Consider the following 19,516-nt stretch of genomic DNA (forward strand, 5'->3'; position numbering starts at 1 on the left):
AGAGACGAAAGATGGACCTGGTCCACGCGGATCCTGATCTGGGCTCTGGGCTCCTCCCCCAGACGGCACTACCAGCCTGATCTGAGAAACTGAGATAATTTTGAGGAGTATATTAACAATGGGAGATGGGGAAGTCTGAGGTGTGCCTGGGGAAGGAATACTGGCTGAAAACTGTTCAAATTTCATGAAAACTAAAACAGTAGTTCTGTTTTTAAAGGCTTTTACATTGGAAAAAGAAGTACAACTATTTGCAAGTGACAGCATTGTGTTATTAGAAAAGCCTAATGACTCCACAAAAAGCTACTGGAACTAGTTGCAGGATACAAGGCCAATGTAACAAAAAATCAATCCTTTCATACATTCTAGAAATGAACAACTGGAAATTGAAATTTAGAGTAAAACTATCTAATGCTTATCAGCATCCCAAACCATGAAATACAGAGGGATAAATTTAACAAAACGTGCAAGACCTGTACACTGAACACTATAAATCACTGTCAAGAGAAAGTGAAGACCTAAGTAAATAGCTATTCTATGTTCGTGAATTGGAAGACTCAAGTTGTTCAACTGTCAGTTCTCTCCAAATCCCAGCAGAATATTTTTTAATTTGACAAGATAACTCTAAAATTGATACAGAAATGTGTAGTAAGAATGAAGTTGGAACACATACATATCTGTTTTCAACAGTATAAAACTATAGTTTACAGGACAGTGGGGTAGACATAAGGATAGACATATAGATCAGTGAATCGAGTCCAGACCCCCATACATATGGTCAACTGGTTTTCAACAAAGATGCGAAGTTTAAGTCTTTTCAACAAAAGGTGCTGAAACAACTAGATAGCCACATTAAAAGAAAAAAAAAAGAAACTTGATCCTTACCTTACACTATAGACAAGTATTAATTTGATACGGATCATAGACCTAAATATAAAAGCTAAAACTCTAAAACTTCTAGAAGAAAACAGCAGAATCTTTGTGACCTTGGGGAAGGCAAAGATTTCTTAGATACAATGACCTAGAAAAAAGCATTTATCATAAAAGTAAAGGCAGATGGAACTTCATCAAAATGTAAAACTTCTGTTTTCCCAAAGACACCATTAAAAAAGTGAAAATATTCACAATACATGAATCTAACAAGGAACTTGTATCCAGAATATATAAAGAATTCTTATAACTCAATAATATAACAATTTTTTTAAAACGAGCAAAAAATTTGAATAGACACGTCACAAAGAAGATATGGAAATAATAGTACATGGAAAGATGCTCAATCTTTTTAGTCATTAGGGAAATGCAAATTAAACCCACAATGAGACATCACTACATCTAATATTTTTAAATGTTGGCAAGGATGTGGAGCAATTGGCATTCTCATACATGGCTAAAGAGAATACTACTTTGGAAAAAAATTTGGCAATTTCTTAAAAAGATCAACATACACTTGTTTACCATATGACCCAGTAACTTCATTCCTAGGTATTTAACCAAGAGAATGAAAATAGGTCCGTACAAAGACTTGGACACCAACGTTCATAGCAGTTTTATTCATACTTGCCCCAAACTGAAAATAATCCATGTCCATCAACATGTGAATGGATAAACAAATGGTAGTATGTTCATACAATGGAATATGACTCAGCAATGAAAAGGAAAAAACTACTGAACATGCAACATGAATGAATCTAATAAACTCTATCTGCTGAGCAAAAGCAGATAGATTACATAGTATATGATTTCATTTATATGAAACTAGAAAAGGAAAATCTAATATACAGTGACAAGAAACAGGAAAGTTGTTGCCTGGTGCTGGGGATGTGTGCAAAGAGAACAGACTGGGAATAGACACAGGAATCCTTTTGGAATAACGTAAGTGTTCTATTTGTTGATTGTGGTGTTACACAGGTGTATACATCTGTCAAAACTCATCACACTAAACACATAAAGCAGATGCATTTTATGTATATAACTTATTACTTAGAGTCAAGTTTAGTGTCATGCATAATAAATATTTTAAAGTGTAAAATTTACAATATTGATATGTTTAGCATAAAACCCAAATTCTGTGTCAGAATGGGTTTGTATATTACAGTTAATAGTTTCTCCTCCAATTATTTCTTTAAAACACTGAATATGACATGAGATGTAACATTTTCAGAGTGGCTATGTATATATATATATATATATATATATACATTTTTTTTTTTTTTTTTTTTTTTTGTGGTACGCAGGCGTCTCACTGCTGTGGCCTCTCTCGTTGCGGAGCACAGGCTCCAGACGCGCAGGCTCAGTGGCCATGGCTCACGGGCCCAGCCGCTCCGCGGCATGTGGGATCTTTCCAGACTGGGGCACGAACCCGTGTCCCCTCCATCGGCAAGCGGACTCTCAACCACTGCGCCACCAGGGAAGCCCCAGAGTGGCTATATTTTTTAACAAAGTTGAATATAACATTTTGGGGAAAAAACTTTGAAATATCCTAAGATTAAATTACATGCCAACAGACTTCTAAAACTGTCCCTTTAAAAAGTAAATAATTTACTGTGTACTACGTACCAATAGGGGGTACCAAAATGAATGTAAAATGGGGCCTGTCCTCAAAAGACCTACAGTGCTTTTTAGTGGATAAGAAACTCACACAAATAAATGTATTCCAAGATAATGTCAGAAACATACCACCTTTCATATGCCAGGCACTTCCACTGATTTAATCCATACAACAATCTTTACAGATAGGTATTATTATCCATATTTTCAAATGAGGCAGTTGAACTCTGGAGGGATTAAGAAACTTGCCCGAGGTCAGAAGCTAATAAGTAGAGATTCTGATGTTCTTCCTGACACCAAAGTCCGTATTCTATCATCAAATGCAGAGTAAAAGAAATTTGAAAAGTGAATCGCGGAGTGCTATGGGAATAACTTGTCTGGGGGCTCAGAAAATCACTTTTGAATACTTGAAGAATGAGTCTGATTCCAACAGACAGATTGCAGGAGGATCTTGCAGGCTGAGGGCTCACCATGAACATGGGGGTGGGAAAAACAAAGAAGCTTGAGGTTAAGTGAGTTGTGCACTTTGACTAAATCTTAAAAGTATCAGGCGAGACTAGAAACACATTGAGAACCACTCTATTTTAAAAGGCAGGAGTGAATTTCTGAAGACTTGAGAGAAGGAAAATCATACTGAAGAAGCCTCTTTCCCAAGGTTAATCTGGCAGCAGTGTACTGAATGCAGAAGGCATGAGGGATGCAGGAAATGTGAGTTTCAGTCTGAGAGAGAAATGATAAAGCCCAGAGATAGGTTGCCGGTCAACTTCAGCATGAAGAGGGGAATGAATAAGGAAATATCTTGAGACACAGCAGAGTCCCCCCCAAAAGGGTTTCATTTGCTTATTTGTTGAAGCAAAGGGTGTCATAAGATATGCAGAGGCTGATTGTCTATGTGAAATAGGCTATTTCATGAAGCAAGATCCCTGTGGTTTTGAGAGGGTTAGCGATTAAGAACATAGATGGAGGAATTAGGTTTCAAAAAGAAAAAGGACCCTTCTTTCTCAGACAGGCATAAAGGAAGTGGAGATGGAGGTATTTTGAGGCAGGGAAAAGAAAGTTGAGGTGGGAGCCTGCTTGAAAGCAAGGTGTCCCCAAAGCAAAAAAGATTTGGAATAGCTTTCTACATATAACATTGTTTCACTTTTCAAAACATCTTTTATCAATCTACACATTAGCCCTTGTCTTTAGGGTAAAAATAGATTCGTTAGCTTGGCTTCAGAGGTGTCTACTATAACCTGAACGCAGGGGAGCCAATCGAACATTTCTCTCTTATGAAGTGCCCGTCACCAAAATACTCTGACCCAGCTAAGAAGGTCTCTTCATTGTCTGTAAACTGATCTGGCTAACTTTTAATCCAAACTTCCATTCTTTTCTCCCTACCCAAACTGCTATTTTCCCTTTCCTGTTTGTGTAAGTCTCATTCACTCTTCAAGGCTACATTCAATACCTATGTTTTCAAAAGGCTTTCCCTGATTGCTTCAGCTCATACTGGATCCTTATTCTTCCACAGAATTAGTTTGTACTGATAATGTGTCATTCATTTTAGCATCTAATTATATATTGTCTTCTGCTTTTACTTAACACACTTGTGTGTGTTTTGGCTGTGGGGAAGATTTGCATACCAGTGATCATGAACTGTATTTTTATTTTATTTTATTTTATTTTTTTGCGGTACGCAGGCCTCTCACTGCTGTGGCCTCTCCTGTTGCGGAGCACAGGCTCCGGACGTGCAGGCTCAGCAGCCATGGTCCCCGGGCCCAGCTGCTCGGCGGCATGTGGGATCCTCCCGGACTGGGGCACGAACCCGTGTCCCCTGCATCAGCAGGCGGACTCTCAACCACTGTGCCACCAGGGAAGCCCCATGAACTGTATTTTTAAAAAATCCTTCTCAAAGGCCAATTAATGTTTTGCAATATTTAATACCTTTATTGAGGTATAATTGACATACAGTAAAGTGCATGTATTCAACAGGTGCAATTTAATAAGCCTTGGCATATGTATCATCCGTGAAACCTTCACCACAATCAGGATAGTGAACGCGGACGTCATCCCAGAGAGTTTCCCTCTGCTCCTTTTAATCCCTCCTCCTACCCCACCCCACCCCATGTGGTCTCCAGGCAACCACTGATCAGTTTTCCATCACTTTAAATGAGTCTACATTTTCAATAATTTTATACAAATGAAATCATACATTGTATACTCTTTTTGTCTGGCTTCCTTCACTCAGGATAATTATTTTGAGAAGGTCCAGCTTCATGGGCTTGCAACTGGTGTAGTCCCACAGGATCCTGTGCTTAAAAGGGCCTGACACTTGGTTTAATGCTCTATTGTCACTGTTTTGAAATTCTTAATAATATATGAACAAGGGAACCCATATTTTCATCTTGCTCTGTGTTCTACGACTTATGTAGCTGAATTATGAATCACAAATTATAAATTAGAGATTCATCCATGTTGTGTATCAGTAATTCACTCTTTTATTGCTGGGAAGTATTCTATTGTATGGATATACCACAGTTTGTTTATACATTCACCACATAATTTATCTACTCATGCTTAGATATTTGGGTTTTTTTCCAGTTACAAATAAAGCATCTATGAACATTCGTTGACAAGTCTTTGTTCAGATCTATGCTTTCATTTTTCTTAGGTAAATACTTAGGAGTGGAATGACTGGCTTGCATGGTTGGTATATGCCTAACTTTTTAAGAAACTGCCAAAATGGGCTTCCCTGGTGGTGCACTGGTTAAGTATCCACGTGCCAATGCAGGGGACACGGGTTCGAGCCCTGGTCCAGGAAGATCCCACGTGCCGTGGAGCAACTAGGCCCGTGAGCCACAACGACTGAGCCTGCGTGTCTGGAGCCTGTGCTCCCAACAAGAGAGGCCGTGATAGTGAGAGGCCCGCGCACCGCGATGAAGAGGGGCCCCCGCTTGCCGCAACTAGAGAAAGCCCTTGCACAGAAACAAAGACCCAGCACAGCCACAAATAAATAAATAAATAAATAAATTTTAAAAATAAATAAATAAAAAGAAAAGAAACTGCCAAAGTGTTTTCCAAAGGGGTTGTACCATTTTACATTCCCACCAGCCATGTAAGAGACGTTCAGTGGCTCTGCATCCTGGCCAACACTTGGTATGGTCCGTCTTTGAAATTTTATATTAATGTTTTCTAATTGCTGTGTTGTGCTATCGCATTGTGGTTTGAATTGTCATTTCCCTAATGACTAACGGGCTGACCTTCTTTTCATGTGCTTGTTTGTCAATTGTGTATTTTCTTTGCCTTAGAGACTATTCAGATCTCTTGCCCATTTTCTTAGTGGTACAATCGTGTTCTTATTGTTTCGAGAGTACTTTATATATTCTGGATACAAGTCCTTTATCAGATATATCATGGGCACATATTTTCTCCCAGTTTGTGAGTTGCTTTTGTTTTGATGAAGTCCTATTTACTAATTTTTTTTTGGATTATGTCTTTGATGTCATATCTAAAACTCTTGCCTAACCCGAGGTCACAAAATATTTTGTCCAGTTTTCTCGTGGAAGATTAATAGTTTGGAGTTCTACATTCAGGCCTATAATCCACTTTGAGTTAATTTTTGTATATAGTGTGAAATATAGATTGAAATACATATTTTTGCTTAGAGATATCCAAGTGTTCCAGTACTATTTGTTGAAAACCTATCCTTTCTCTGCTGAATTGCCTTTGTATGTTTGTCAAAAATCAGATGTCCATATATGTATGGATGTATTTCTCAAATGTCTATTTTGTTCCATTGATTGATTTGTCTGTCTTTATACCAGTACCATACTGTCTTGATTATCATAGCTTTAAAACAAATCTTGAAATCAGAGTTAATGATTTGTGTTGGTGACAGTGTTAGTGACCGTGATGTTAGTGATATAATGTGATATGTAATGCGTGTTTTTAGCATATGGTGATAAAACTTAACTAGGCTTGATGTGGTTATTTCAACAGGATAAGAACAGTGATATCATTAATGGGAATTGATGTCAGTAACTGAAGAGAAAAAAGCAATTAAAAATTTTAACCAGTTTTTCTATTTCTAAGTATCACAATAGGAATGAATATGAGATAGAAGAAAGCTGGTAGATTCAAGAGTATTTATAAAATGCAGCTGAAGTGAGTAAGGGAAGTACAACTGAAAGCAAATACAAAGAGAACGAGAACTGAAATGTTAAGAGTGAGAAACCTCTAAACACAGAGGTACTAATCTAGAAAATGATAAATTGAGCACTGTATTTTGGGAGGAATGTTGGAATTAATTTAATTTTTTATTGATGTGAAAACTGAGGCACAGTGATGTCATTACCTAGAGCTTACTAGCATCTCCTCTAAAACAGAATCAATCCTACAAATGTGGCTCTAGGCAGAAAGTTGAAAGTCCAACCTTTGTAAGTAAAATCCTTCTGTTCTATAGTCATATTATTATAAGTAAGAAATTCATTCTCGAAGAACAATTTCATACCTTACAAAATTGATAATGAAAACGAAATGAAAGATACACATATGCTATTATAAACATTAATTATGTTAGACTAAACACAATATAAAAAGTAGTATTTTAAGTGCTCCTTTGGGGAACATTTGCTACATAGGCACAGATATAGCAAGGGAACTTTAGAATGAAGCTGCCTTTTTCCTTCTTATATATTTCCTTACAGTAAGCACATTCATTTTTCACTGTGCCCAGAAACTTTGAGCTACCTTCATAATTGGAGTCATCTGTTTTGAAAATCTGTGGCTTATTTTAACATGCCCGGAAGCCTCTGAAAAGTCTTTGAATGGTAAATGCTGGGGAGGAGCAGATTCCTTGGTGACGTCTTCATTTGCAAAGATCCTTCATGGTACACCAGGTGCAAACTGAGTCAGCAGAATCACCATAAACCCTCACCAACTGTTGAGTGTTGCTAATCCAGTTACCCAGTCATTAGCAGTTATTAGGTTAAAGAAGATATATAATCTTTATAATAAGGGGTCAAAAGTGGAAGTCAAGAGTTGAGCTATAATAAATCAAGGGAGTTTATATTTATTATAAAACTATCTTCTGTTGTGAAAAGGCTATTTATAGACCCTTGCATTTTACAGATTGGTCCGACCTGCTCAAAAAAAACATGTTAAACCATGTTAGTCAGAAGAAGCAGTTGTTTTAGAATTATTTATTAGGAGAGCCTGGGGAGGTGGGGCAATCTTGCTGGGGAATGACCTGAGGGTGTGGTTTTCAAACATGTTTACCTTCACTCATATTTTTAAGTGATTGTCTAAAAATGTTTCATCAAAACTATAAATTGTTGTAAAGGATATTCTTGCTGGTGATTTTTAAACAGCTTTATTGAGGTATAATTGACATAAACTAATCTGTACATATTTAAAATGTACAATTTGATAAGTATTGACGTATATATATCCATGAAACTACTACCACCACTATCAAAATAATGAAGATATACCATCAACCCATCCCTTCCCAATTTCCTCATGCCCCGTGGTCATCTCCAGTGAATCCGTCTAGACTCAAAGTTAATTTTGTTAAAGGATTTCAACAAGAAATTACATTTCTTTAATAGAAATAGAGCTATTCAAGTTAACTATTTCTGTCCTGAGCTTTAGTAGTTTGTGCAGTTGAAGGAATTTGCCATTTCCTTTAAGTTATCTAATTTATAGTTATAGAGTTGGCCATAATACTCCCTTATTATCTTTTTAATATCTGTAGCATCTGTAGTGATGTCACTTCTCTCATTCCTGAAATTTGTAATTTGTACCTTTTCTCTCTTTTTTCCCTCATCAGTCTGACTACAGTTTTATCAATTTTATTTATTGCCTTTTATTTTCCTCTATTGTTTTTCTGTTTCCTTTTTCATTGCTTTCCTCTCTGATGTTTACTGCTTCCATTCTTCTGCTTTCTTTGGGTTTCATTTGCAATTTTTTCTAGATTCTTAAAACAAAAGCTGAGACAATTGATTTGAAACCTTTTTTTCCAGTATATATGCTATATTATAAATATCCCTCTAAATACTGCTATAACTGCTTCCCATAAATTCTGATATGTTGTATTTTCAATATCATTGCATTCACAATGCTTCTTATTTTTCATTTTTATTTCTCCTCTGACCAATGGGTTATTTAGAAGTGTTACTTAGTTTCCAAATATTTGGGGACTTTTAAATATTCTTCTGTAATTTATTTTTAATTTAATTCTATTGTACTCAGAAAACATACTTTGTATGACTTGAATCCTTTTAAATTTATTGAGATTTGTTTTATGGCCTGGAATATTCTCTATCTTGATAAGTATGTCATGTGCACTTAAAAAGAATACGTAATCAGCTTTCATCAGATGTAGTGTTCTATCAGTTTCAATTAAGACAAGCTGGTTGATAGTTTTATTCAAGCTTCTACAGCCTTACTGACTTCTATCACTATTGAGACAGGGGAGTTGAAATTTCCAACTATAATCATGGAGTTGTCTATTTTTCCTTGAAGTTCTATCAGTTTTTGTTTTATGTTCTTTGAAGTTGTCACTATATGCAAAACTATATAGTTTTCTCATATTCTCTTGATTGTTTGACTCTCTTTTCATTAAAAAGTGATGTTCTCTATTTCTGGTAATAGTCTTTGATCTGAAACCCACTTTGTCTGGCATGAATATAACTGTTCAAGTTTTCTTTTGGTTAGTGTTAGCATGGTATATGTTTATATAACATGACATAGTCGTGTATTTAAAATAGGTTTCTTGTCGATAGCCTGGTAATTTTTGATTAGACGTCAGACGTTGTGTATTTTATCTTGTCAGGTGATGCATATTTTTGGGTTCCAGCATGTCTCCAGTGCTCGGCCCTGTCAACCGTAACCGCCTTGGCCCCTCTGGACCTGCAGCTCTTGTTTTCTCATCTCAAGGAGACTGAGCTCTATGCCATGGCCTGGAAACTCTATCCAGGCAGTAAACAAGGGCAATAATAAGGCTCACTTTGTGTCCCACCTCTCAGGGATAACTCTCTTTTCTGCCTGATGTCCAGGGTCACTGACAACTGTTGTTCATATATTTTGTCTGTTTTTTCTCTTGTTTCCAGCAAGAAAATAAATCCAGTCTCTGTTATTCCACCTTGGCCAAAGGCAAAGTCTGAAACCTATATTGCTCTAATGCTTTATCTTGACTTTAGCACTAAGACCATCATTATAATATTAAGTAGTAGTGTGAAAATGGGCATTCTTGTATGGCTTCTTTTTATAGAAAACTCATTCTCTTTCACCACTGAGTGCGATGTTAGGTCTAAGTTTTTTGAAGATGCCTTTTGTCAGGTTGAGAAATGTTTCTTCTATTCTTAGTTTGTTGTTTTTATCACAAACGCTTTTGAATTATGTCAAATGTATTTTTCGGTACCTATTGAGATTTTCATATGATTTTTCTCTTACATTCTGTTAGTATTGTCAACTGCATTGATTGACTTTTCAAATGCTAAAGTAACTTTATATTCCTGGGATACTCTCTCCTTAGTCATGATGTATTCTCTTTATAGTCCTGTAAATTTCTTTTTTAAAGGATTATTATTTCTATTAATGAGGGATATTGTTTAATGCTTTGTTATAATGTCTTTGTTTGATTTTAGTGTCAGGGTAATGTCGGCCTCATAAAATAATTAAGAAATTGTTCCCCACTGAGGTATTTTCTAAAAGATTTTATAGATGTTTGATATTATTTCTTCCTTACAAGTTTGATAGAATTAACTATTGAATTCATGGGTCTAGAGATTTTTGTGGAGTGTAACTAAGAATTTAATTTGTTATTGATAATATATATATATATATATATATATATATATATATGTTTTCAGGTTTTCTGTTTCTTCTTGACCCAGTTGTGATCATTTACATCTTTCAAGGATTTTTTCCCCTTTTGCCTATATTGTCAAATTTATTGGTGTAATGGTTTTTAAAAGAATGTTTCTTTATGAATGTTTTGGTTTAATATTATTTAATTTCTGCAATGTCTTAATTATAGGATCTATAGTCATGTTGCTTCTTTAATTCCTGATACTGGCAGTTTATGTGTTTCCTCTTTGTCTTTTGATCTAGGTAGAGTGCTATCAATTTTATTGATTTTTTAAAAAGATTAAATTTTGGTTTTATTGATTTTCTCTATCATTTGTGTTTTATTTCACTGATTTCTGGTTTTATCTTTATTATTTCTTTTCTACTTGAGTTCTTTCTCTATCTTCGTAAGGTAGAAGCTTAGCTCATTGATATTAGATGTTTCTTTTCTAATATCTAATGCTTAAACTATTCCTCTAAGCATCACTTTAACTGCATCTCACAAATTTTGATTTGTTTTCACTTTCATCCAGTTCAAAATATTTTGATTTTTCTTTGACACAAAGGTTATTTGGAACTGTTCTGTTTAATCTTTACATAAATTGAAATTTTTCAGATATCTTTCTGTTATCTTTCTAAGTTAATTGTTTTAGTCAAGGAACAAAATCTATTTAATTTTATCCTTTAAATTATTTTGAGTCATTATAAGGCCCTGCATATTATCTATCTTTTTTTTTTTTTGCGGTACGTGGGCCTCTCACTGTTGTGGCCTCTCCCTCCTCTCACAGGCTCCGGACGCGCAGGCTCAGCGGTCATGGCTCATGGGCCCAGCCGCTCCGCGTCATGTGGGATCTTCCCGGACCGGGGCACGAACCCGTGTCCCCTGCATCGGCAGGCGGACTCCCAACCACTGCGCCACCAGGGAAGCCCATATTGTCTATCTTTGTTACTGTTCTGTGTCTACTTGGCAAGAATGTTATCTTGCAGAATTTGGGTAGGCCATCATAAACGTCAATTTGATCAAGTTGGTTGAGAGAGTTCTTCGAGTCTTCTAATTACTGATTTTCTATTTGTTCTATCTTTACCTGAGAGAGGAGTATTAAAACCGCTAACAAAACTATGGATGTATCTATTTCTCCTATCAGTTCTGTAAATCTTGCTTCCTTTTTTTCCAGTTCTGTCTTTACGTTGATACCCAATTGATATTATTATGTCTTCTTGGTGAATTTATGCCTTTATCATTGTAAAATGTCATTTATTATCCCTTTTGGTAATTTTGGGGTTTCCCCACCCTGTGGCACAGTCCAGAAACTGACCCTGGACAGAAAGCTGTGGCAATCATAGGGCTCACTGCTTGTTCCCTTTCTCCTTGGGATCCCAGTCTATTGGTTGAGGTCTGAAATCAGTTGTTTCATATACTTTATCCAGTTTTCTCTTGGTTAGGATGAAAGGTAAGTCCAGATCCTGTTACTCTCTCATGGCTGGTAACAGAAGTGTGCCAATTTAATCGTGACATATTTTATTACTACATTTAACAGATATTTATGGAACACTTAGTGGAAAGTCTGGAAATATCAAGATAAGAGAGTCACAGACCAATGCTATACAAACAAGTAAAAAGTTCTAATAGTGTGGCAGCTTTCAACTATGGCCCCAAATTCTTTTATTCTCCCTCCCTCGAAGGTTGGATTTTATTTCCTTCCCCCCTCAGTGCAGATGCTGCCACAGCTTGTCCAGTAGAATATGACTGAAACCCTGCTGTGCCCACCTCCTAGCTCAGGTCTTAGAAACTGGAGGTTTTCTCTTCCTGCCTCTTGCAATGCGCAGCCTGATATTCTGACACATAGGAGGTTCCCTGTAGGTGTTCTGGGCTGCAGCCCCAGTGACCCCGCTGACTGCCAGTATCAGTGGCCAGACAGGTAAGTGTGCAAGCTTTCGAATGACTGCAGCCCCAGGTGTAAAGTCATCCCAGCCTTGAGCCACCCCTGCTGACACTGTGTGGAAGAAAGTCAAGCTGCGCCTGCAGAGCTCTGTCCACTTTTTTGATTTGAAAGCAAAGGAAATGATTATTGTTGTCCTAAGTCGCTACGGTTGGGTGGTTTTTATGTAGTAAAAGACACTCGGAACAAATATAATACCATTAAGTGCTATGATAGAAACGGCCAATAATCAACTAACAAATACTTATTACATGCCTAGTACAGGTCAGGTGCTGAGTTAGGAAAGGCTTTTGGGAATTGGAATTGAGTGGAAGTTTAGAGAGGGTATGGAATCGGAGCAGGAAAGGCAGAACGAATTGCTTCTTTGAAGACATGGAAAGTATGGGGGCATCAGAACGACTAAAGTAGAGGGGCTGAAAAAAGACTTTAAAAAAATGAGGGACTTCCCTGGCAGTCCAGTGATTAAGACTCTGCGCTTCCTGCAGGGGGCATGGGTTCGATCCACATGCCACTCAGTGTGGCCAAAAATAAATAAACAAATAAATAAATAAATAAATAAAATTAAAAAAAGATTTTCAGGGGCCAGTTCTGTAAGGATGTAATAATGCTAAGGAATTAGAATTTAATTATTTAATGACTGTATTTCCCATAAGCTATACTCCATAAAAGAGATTTTATCCCTATGATATTTCCATCATCTAGTATGGTACTTCGTACACATAAGGAGTTAATAAATATTTATTAAACGACTGAGTGACTGAAGAACCATATGAGAATTTTAAAGGAATAACATAATCAGATTTGTGTTTTAGAAAAATCATTCCAGCAGGGGTGCGGAGAATGGTTTGGAGACAGGTAGATGTATTAACTCAGCTGCCATGAGAAAATACCATAGACTGGGTGGCTTAAACAACACAAATTTATTTAATTTTTACCGTTCTAGAGGCTGGAGTCTGAGATCAGGGTGCCAGCATGGTTAGGTTCTGGGGAGCTCTCTCTTCCTGGCTTGCAGATACAGGTGCCTTTTCATTGTGTCCTCACATGGCAGAGAGAAGAGAAAAAGGAAGGTCTCTGGTGTCTATTCTTATAATGGCACTAATCCCACCATGAGGGCCCCAACCTCATGTCCTCATATAAACCTAATTACCTAATTATCTACCAAAGGCTCCATTTCTAAATGTCATCACGTTATGGGGTTAGGACTTCAACATATGAATTCTGTGGGGACACGATTCAGTCCATAGCAGTAGGAAAAGAGAAAAACAGTAGGAGATGAATGTAATAATTCATCCAAAGGATGATAAGAGTGTGAACTAAAGTAGTGTTAGTAACATTCCTAGGATATTTATTTTCCTAAACCTTAGAATTATAGTTTTTTCCTGGAGTAACTCCACTTGCATGTTGCTGTCTTGTTTTTAAAGACAGAAGAATTTTCAAAGTCAAACAAACAAAAAAAAAGGGATTTAACATTTTAAAATTAACCATGGAATTTCATAAACACATATTACAGAAACACTTGAAAGTGCCTCTACAACGTTTTAAAAACTATGGTAAAACTAAAAGTGAAACTCATGTAGTTTTAATGTTTCAAGGGATAATAATGGAATGCTAACCTCAAAATGCAAACCACTTGCACTTTTTCTATTTGGTTTTATGTTAAATAATATTAAAAATGTTTATTCTTTATAGCATATTAATGATAAAAGCCCCAAAGAGCTATAACCATTCTTCTAGGTCAGAATACATAGATAATACTATCAAGACTAATAGCTGTGTTATTACTTCACTATTTCCAGTGCTCACATATTGATGATCAAGGCTTGAACAACTTGATCACTGGCTTATCGCTGGCCACAGAATTATTCAGTGAAGCACAAAGCACATCCAAATGCATCTTCATAAATATTTGGCTCTGATACACGGCGGTTATGATAATGCTCCCCAGACACTAATGCCCGGGAACAGGTAGACACCTGTTTCTGTCAGCCCAGTAATCAAGAACCGGTTTTTGAGAGAGAATGCTCTGTTTCCCATATCAAGAGTGATGTTTTGGAAGAACTGTCTACTCATCATAATGAAACACAAGCAAGTTTTGGTACTGGCTCCTTAAAATGTTAAGAACCGGTGGCATTAATGTACCACATTTTTTACATTGCTGTGTTAACTTTGTTTCTGCTCTTGAAAGACATATAGAATTATCACTAAAATATCTGGAAAATATAAAGTGCCTAAAGAGCAAAATATCACAAACCTTACCATTCAGAGATAATCGTAACATTCTCACCTATTTCCTCTCAGAATTTAAAAGTTGGGGGTATTTTGTAATCTCATATGGTTTTGTAAGCTGCTTTTACAAACTTACGTATTTAGATGTCTATCTATGTAAATATAGATCTATATTATCACCTTTAATAGCCGGGGAGTTTTTACATTGTGTGTACTATGATTTACTGAACCAATACTAGTTAAAACGATTACTTACACTTATTTAGCGCTTGCTGTATGCTGGGCACCTAAGGGCTTCGTTTGTGTGAATCCATTTGATCCTCACAACCTGATTATTACTCCTGTTTCATACCGATGAGGAAACTGAGGCACCAAGAGGGAAGTAGTGTGTCCAATCCCTAATGTCGGGCATTTTCGTGTTTAACAATGCTCTGATACTATAAACAAGGTTGCCATGAATATATTTGTTCACGTTCTTAAAGAACGTCTTTAGGATAAATTGAAAAAAGTAGAATTGTTGGGTCCAAAGGTATTCACGGTTTTAAAAGCTTGTGTTACATACTTCCAGATACTTCTCGTAGGGAGACTGTAATAATTTCATCCAGCATTGTGAGTGTACGATTCCCCACATCCCTCTTTTTCATCTTTGTCTCAATGACAAACACGTATCTAAATGCTCCTCTAATCGTCATTTTTCACTTTTAGAAATGGGACTTCATTCTTAATGGATGTTTCTAAGCCCTCCTCGTATTCCACCATACCAATCCTGTTGTCCACACGCTGTAAACGTTTACATGCTACATTGGGAGGTGCTCTAATTTTGGTAGACTTACATAACTTCAACTTACATGCAAGATGCTCTAAGTTCCTTCCAAGAGGGATGCAAAAATCTCTAGAAGATGCTGCTTAACATTTCTACAGGATATAATTTTTTGTAAAGTTATAAATAAAATGACGAAATAGTTTCAGTTATTACGAATCACTAGTCAATCGCTCGCTCCATGTTTCAGTTTTCTCTTTTTGCTCGGTTTGGGGCGGGGGGGCGGGTATCGCAGGCTTCTGGGGCTGTGCCACTGCTTTGCCCATCACCGTAATCGCTTAGTGAGTGCACAGTCAGTCAGCAGGTGCCAACGCCCAGCCAGAAGTGCTTTTGACCGAGCCTCCGAAGCGGGCGTTCGGGGCCTCTCGGGAAGGTGCCAGCAAAGCCTCAGCCGCCGCGAGCAGCCGCGCGCCCGACACACCCCTCGTGGGGACTCTGGCCAAGCCGCCCCGCTCACATGACTTCACCGAGCAAGTTCCTCGTCAGCGCAGGCAGAGAATTGAACTCACAGCCCTTTTACTTAGATGCCCCCGAGTGACGGGGCTTCCATCCCCCTCTCCAGGGACCACAAAGTTGTGACAACCGACGGAACGGGTGGGAGAAAGGGGTCTCCCCTCTCCCCAGCCTCGACCCCTTTTCTTTCTACTCAGCCTCTGATTCACTCCTGGGCTCGCTAGTCGGCTTCGGCGCGCCCGGAGGACCCCGTCCTCCGGAGGCTCACGACCAAGGCCAAAGCAGGAAGCGCAGGCATCACGGCCACTCTCCCGTGTGGCTAATCAAAGCGGGGCCGGGCGGAGGGGGCGCTGGGGTGGGGCCGGTTTGGGCGGGGCAGGTTCCGGGCAGGTTCTGGGCAGGCGGCGCCGAGGGCGCCCAGATTCCCGACAGGCTCCGCGCGGGGGGCCTTCGCGGTTCCTCCGCTCCAGTCGCTGCTGCCGCCGCCGCGGTAGCTGGGGGTTGGTGAGAGGAGGAGCTGTCGCGGACCCCGGGGGGTCCGTCTCGGTCGCTGTTTTTGCCTGAGGAACCTTCTTTCCTCGGTCGTACGCTGACTCCCGCGGTGTCGAGGGGGAGTCCCTGCGGACACCTCAGCACGCAGTGGAGATGCCTCTCTTTGCCACCAATCCCTTCGATCAGGACGTCGGTAGGTGCTTCTGCCGCCCCCTTTCCACCCCCGGCGGACCGCGAGCCCGCTCTGCCCGCTCCCGGCGGACGGTCTGGACCCCCGGGCCGGGCGAGTCCTGCCCCTTCCCTGAGGCTCTTTCTGTAAGAGTTTGGAGGAGGTTGGGGGCTCGGCGCATCCTCTTGGAAAGTAGGGGGACTGTGAGAGCTTGGGAAACGGGCCTCGAGCTGGGGCTGTGGGTTCCGAAAGAACTGCTGGAGAGGTGGGTGTCGAAGGCCGCGGAGGAACAGCTGGGGCGGGAGCTGGTGCTGGGACGGTGCTTCTGGGAGGACACAGTCGAGAGCTAGGGAGTCTCCGCTAGTGTACGATGATAAGTCCTATGATAGAGTGTTTCCCGGGACACAGTCAGACGTCTGGAACTAGGGGAATGTTTTAGGTTGGCTTCCTTAGGGGACTTTAAAATCTGTGATAGAACTGTAGCGGCAGGACAGAGCTTCTGGTTCAGGGTGGACTGTCAGAGATCTTGGGAGAGAGTGATGAAGATGGAGTACTTGGCAACAGTGTAGACGTCGTTGAGGGCCGGAGACACTGGGCTGCCTTCCTTGGGTAGGTCTCAGTACTTTAAGTGTGGAAGAGGACCTGGGATCCGAAAATGCTAATTTGTTCTGAATTTGAAATGGTCTATTTTTGGTTTTCTGAATCATCGGTTTTAAGAACTGATCATACCAATTCAACAGGTTAGTTTGTCTGTGTGTGTGTGTGTGTGTGTGTGTGTGTGTTTTCCTGGTCTGAGGGTAATAATTACAGGAGTTTGAGCTTTCGGGGAGAGACTTTTGGGGTGATTTGAATGCTCCTAGCATTTGGGGCACACGCGTGTGGAGTGAAAGCAAGTTAAATACCGTGCCTAATTGCTAGAGTAAAGAAGAATAAGGACACCCTAATGGAGGTGCTTTTCATGTCTTTGTATATGTTAATGATAAAAGGTTTGAATCTTCTTTTTTAACTCTAACTTACAGCCTGCCACTGAAGCTTGAAGGTTTGGGTTAAGACTAGAAAAAGGTTCAATCCCATCCCTGCCGCTGCCTAGCTCAGAGTGGAATCATGGGCAAGTTACTGAAGCCCTTTGAGTCCCAACGTCCTCGTCTTTAAAGAGAGGGAAAACACATTCTGTTTGTGGTTCAGTGGAATAGTATGTGTAGAGGGGCCTCCTACAGTGCCTTTATATGGTGGGCACCGACTAAATGATAGCTTTCTTCAGTTCCAGTTTAAATGAATGTCCTGAATCTTAGCAGTGGATGGAACTTTAGAGATGACTAGTAATAGTTAATAAATAAATACTTGGGAAATTACATTTAATTTAATAAGCACTTAGCACACACTATTTACAGGACACTGCTCAGTGACATAAGAGAGTGATGGATAAGCAGCATGCTGCTGCTCTCAAGCAGGTTTATAACTTACCACATTAATTTCCAGGGCAAATGCTTAAAATAAAACAATTTCTTAATACCTTCTTCTTCTGTTTCCAGCACCTTGATCTAGTTTTCATGTTCGTATGTAATCTAGCTTCCAACTACCCAATCACCTTTGTATCCTGTTGCCTTTTGAACCCACATTTCCATTGGATTCTTAATGTCACACCTTTCCCAGTAACTACACCACCCAGTTCAGACACAGGCTCCTTCATGCTTTTATACTTTTGCTTGTGTTATTTCTTCTACCTTTCTTCACCTACTTATGATTAAAAGTCAACTCAGAATCCAACTCATACCTGAATCATTTCCTGATTACTCTAACCTAGGGTTTCTTACTAGCGACACCACGGATGGTTCGGACCAAATAAATGTCTTTGTCGAGGGCGTCTGTCCTCTGCAATGTAGGGTGTTTAGCAGCATCCCTGACCTCTCCCCATTAGATGCCAGTGGCACCTCTCCCCACCGAAACGCCAGTTATGATTTAAAACATCTCCAGACATAGCTAGATGTCCCCTGGGGGCACAAAATAGTTTCCAGTTAAGAAACACTACTCTAGCCCACTGTAATCTCCACCCTTTTCAAAACTCCTGCGACACTTTTTGTCTTTACCAAATTATTTCGCATTAAAGATAGTTATATCTTGTATTAAGCCCCTGAACTCTTTTATTGGTTGCCACAGAGTAGGTGCTTAATAAAAGTTTGTTGAATTGAGAACGTGTCCATTGAGCCTATAGACGGTAAGCTTCTTGAGTGTAGGAACATGGTTTTGCTCGAGAAAAGCTTACTTTTTGTTTGTGTTTGTTTTGCTTTTGTTTGTTTGTTTTTGGCCACACTGCTGTGTGGCTTGCGGGATCTTAGTACCCCATTGAACCTGCATGCACCCTCCGTAGTGAAAGCGTGGAGTCTTAACCACTGGACTGCCAGGGAACTCCCAGAAAAGCTTACTTCTTAAAGTTAGGTTTTAGTGTTTGGATCAATTCTCTCCTCATGATCCATGTATCAAAATATCGTGAAAGTTTATCTAAGAAGACCTGCCGGAGACCCCAGCAAATCATCCTTGGACAGAGTCCAATAGACTCCTATTTAAAATTTTTCACTTGTATAGCATGCAGAATATAGTATGTAGAATACATTTAACAATATTTCTTCTTACTTTGTCCATCAGTGAGTATGTCAGTGATATTAAAGTACTCCCACTAACTCACTTGATATATTTATCACTTAACATTAGCATATATTTTTACTACTTCAAAATTAATTGCCTTTAGCTTTATTCATCAATAAACTGAAATGGTAAATCGGAAATTTACATACTGATTTATACCACGTAACATTTCATATAAAGAGATAAAATACTGGTGATCACTTTTCCTTTGAAGAAGCGCCTAAATATGTTATTAGAATGTGAGCTTCATGAGGACAGGCATTTTTGTTTGGTTTGTTCACTACTGTATCCCTAACACGTAGACCAGTCTCTGGCACTAATAAACATTTAGTAAACACTTACTGAATACATGAATCTCATTTTGGATGTTATAAATTATGAAGATAACTCATTCCATCA

General features: G+C 38.9%; 1 protein-coding gene across 1 annotated transcript in view; it reads left to right on the forward strand.

Annotated features, from left to right (window-relative positions):
• The first annotated feature begins 16,263 nt into the window (after positions 1 to 16,263).
• The window catches only part of STAM (signal transducing adaptor molecule), a 66,104-nt gene continuing 62,851 nt past the window's right edge, over positions 16,264 to 19,516 (forward strand). Inside the window, exon 1 of the mRNA XM_060097793.1 lies at positions 16,264 to 16,498. Coding sequence (XP_059953776.1) covers positions 16,459 to 16,498 — 40 coding nt within the window. The 5' untranslated portion in view covers positions 16,264 to 16,458. The remainder of the gene's footprint in view (positions 16,499 to 19,516) is intronic.

This window comes from Mesoplodon densirostris, chromosome 4 (genome assembly GCF_025265405.1).
Source record: "Mesoplodon densirostris isolate mMesDen1 chromosome 4, mMesDen1 primary haplotype, whole genome shotgun sequence".
NCBI lineage: Eukaryota > Metazoa > Chordata > Mammalia > Artiodactyla > Ziphiidae > Mesoplodon > Mesoplodon densirostris.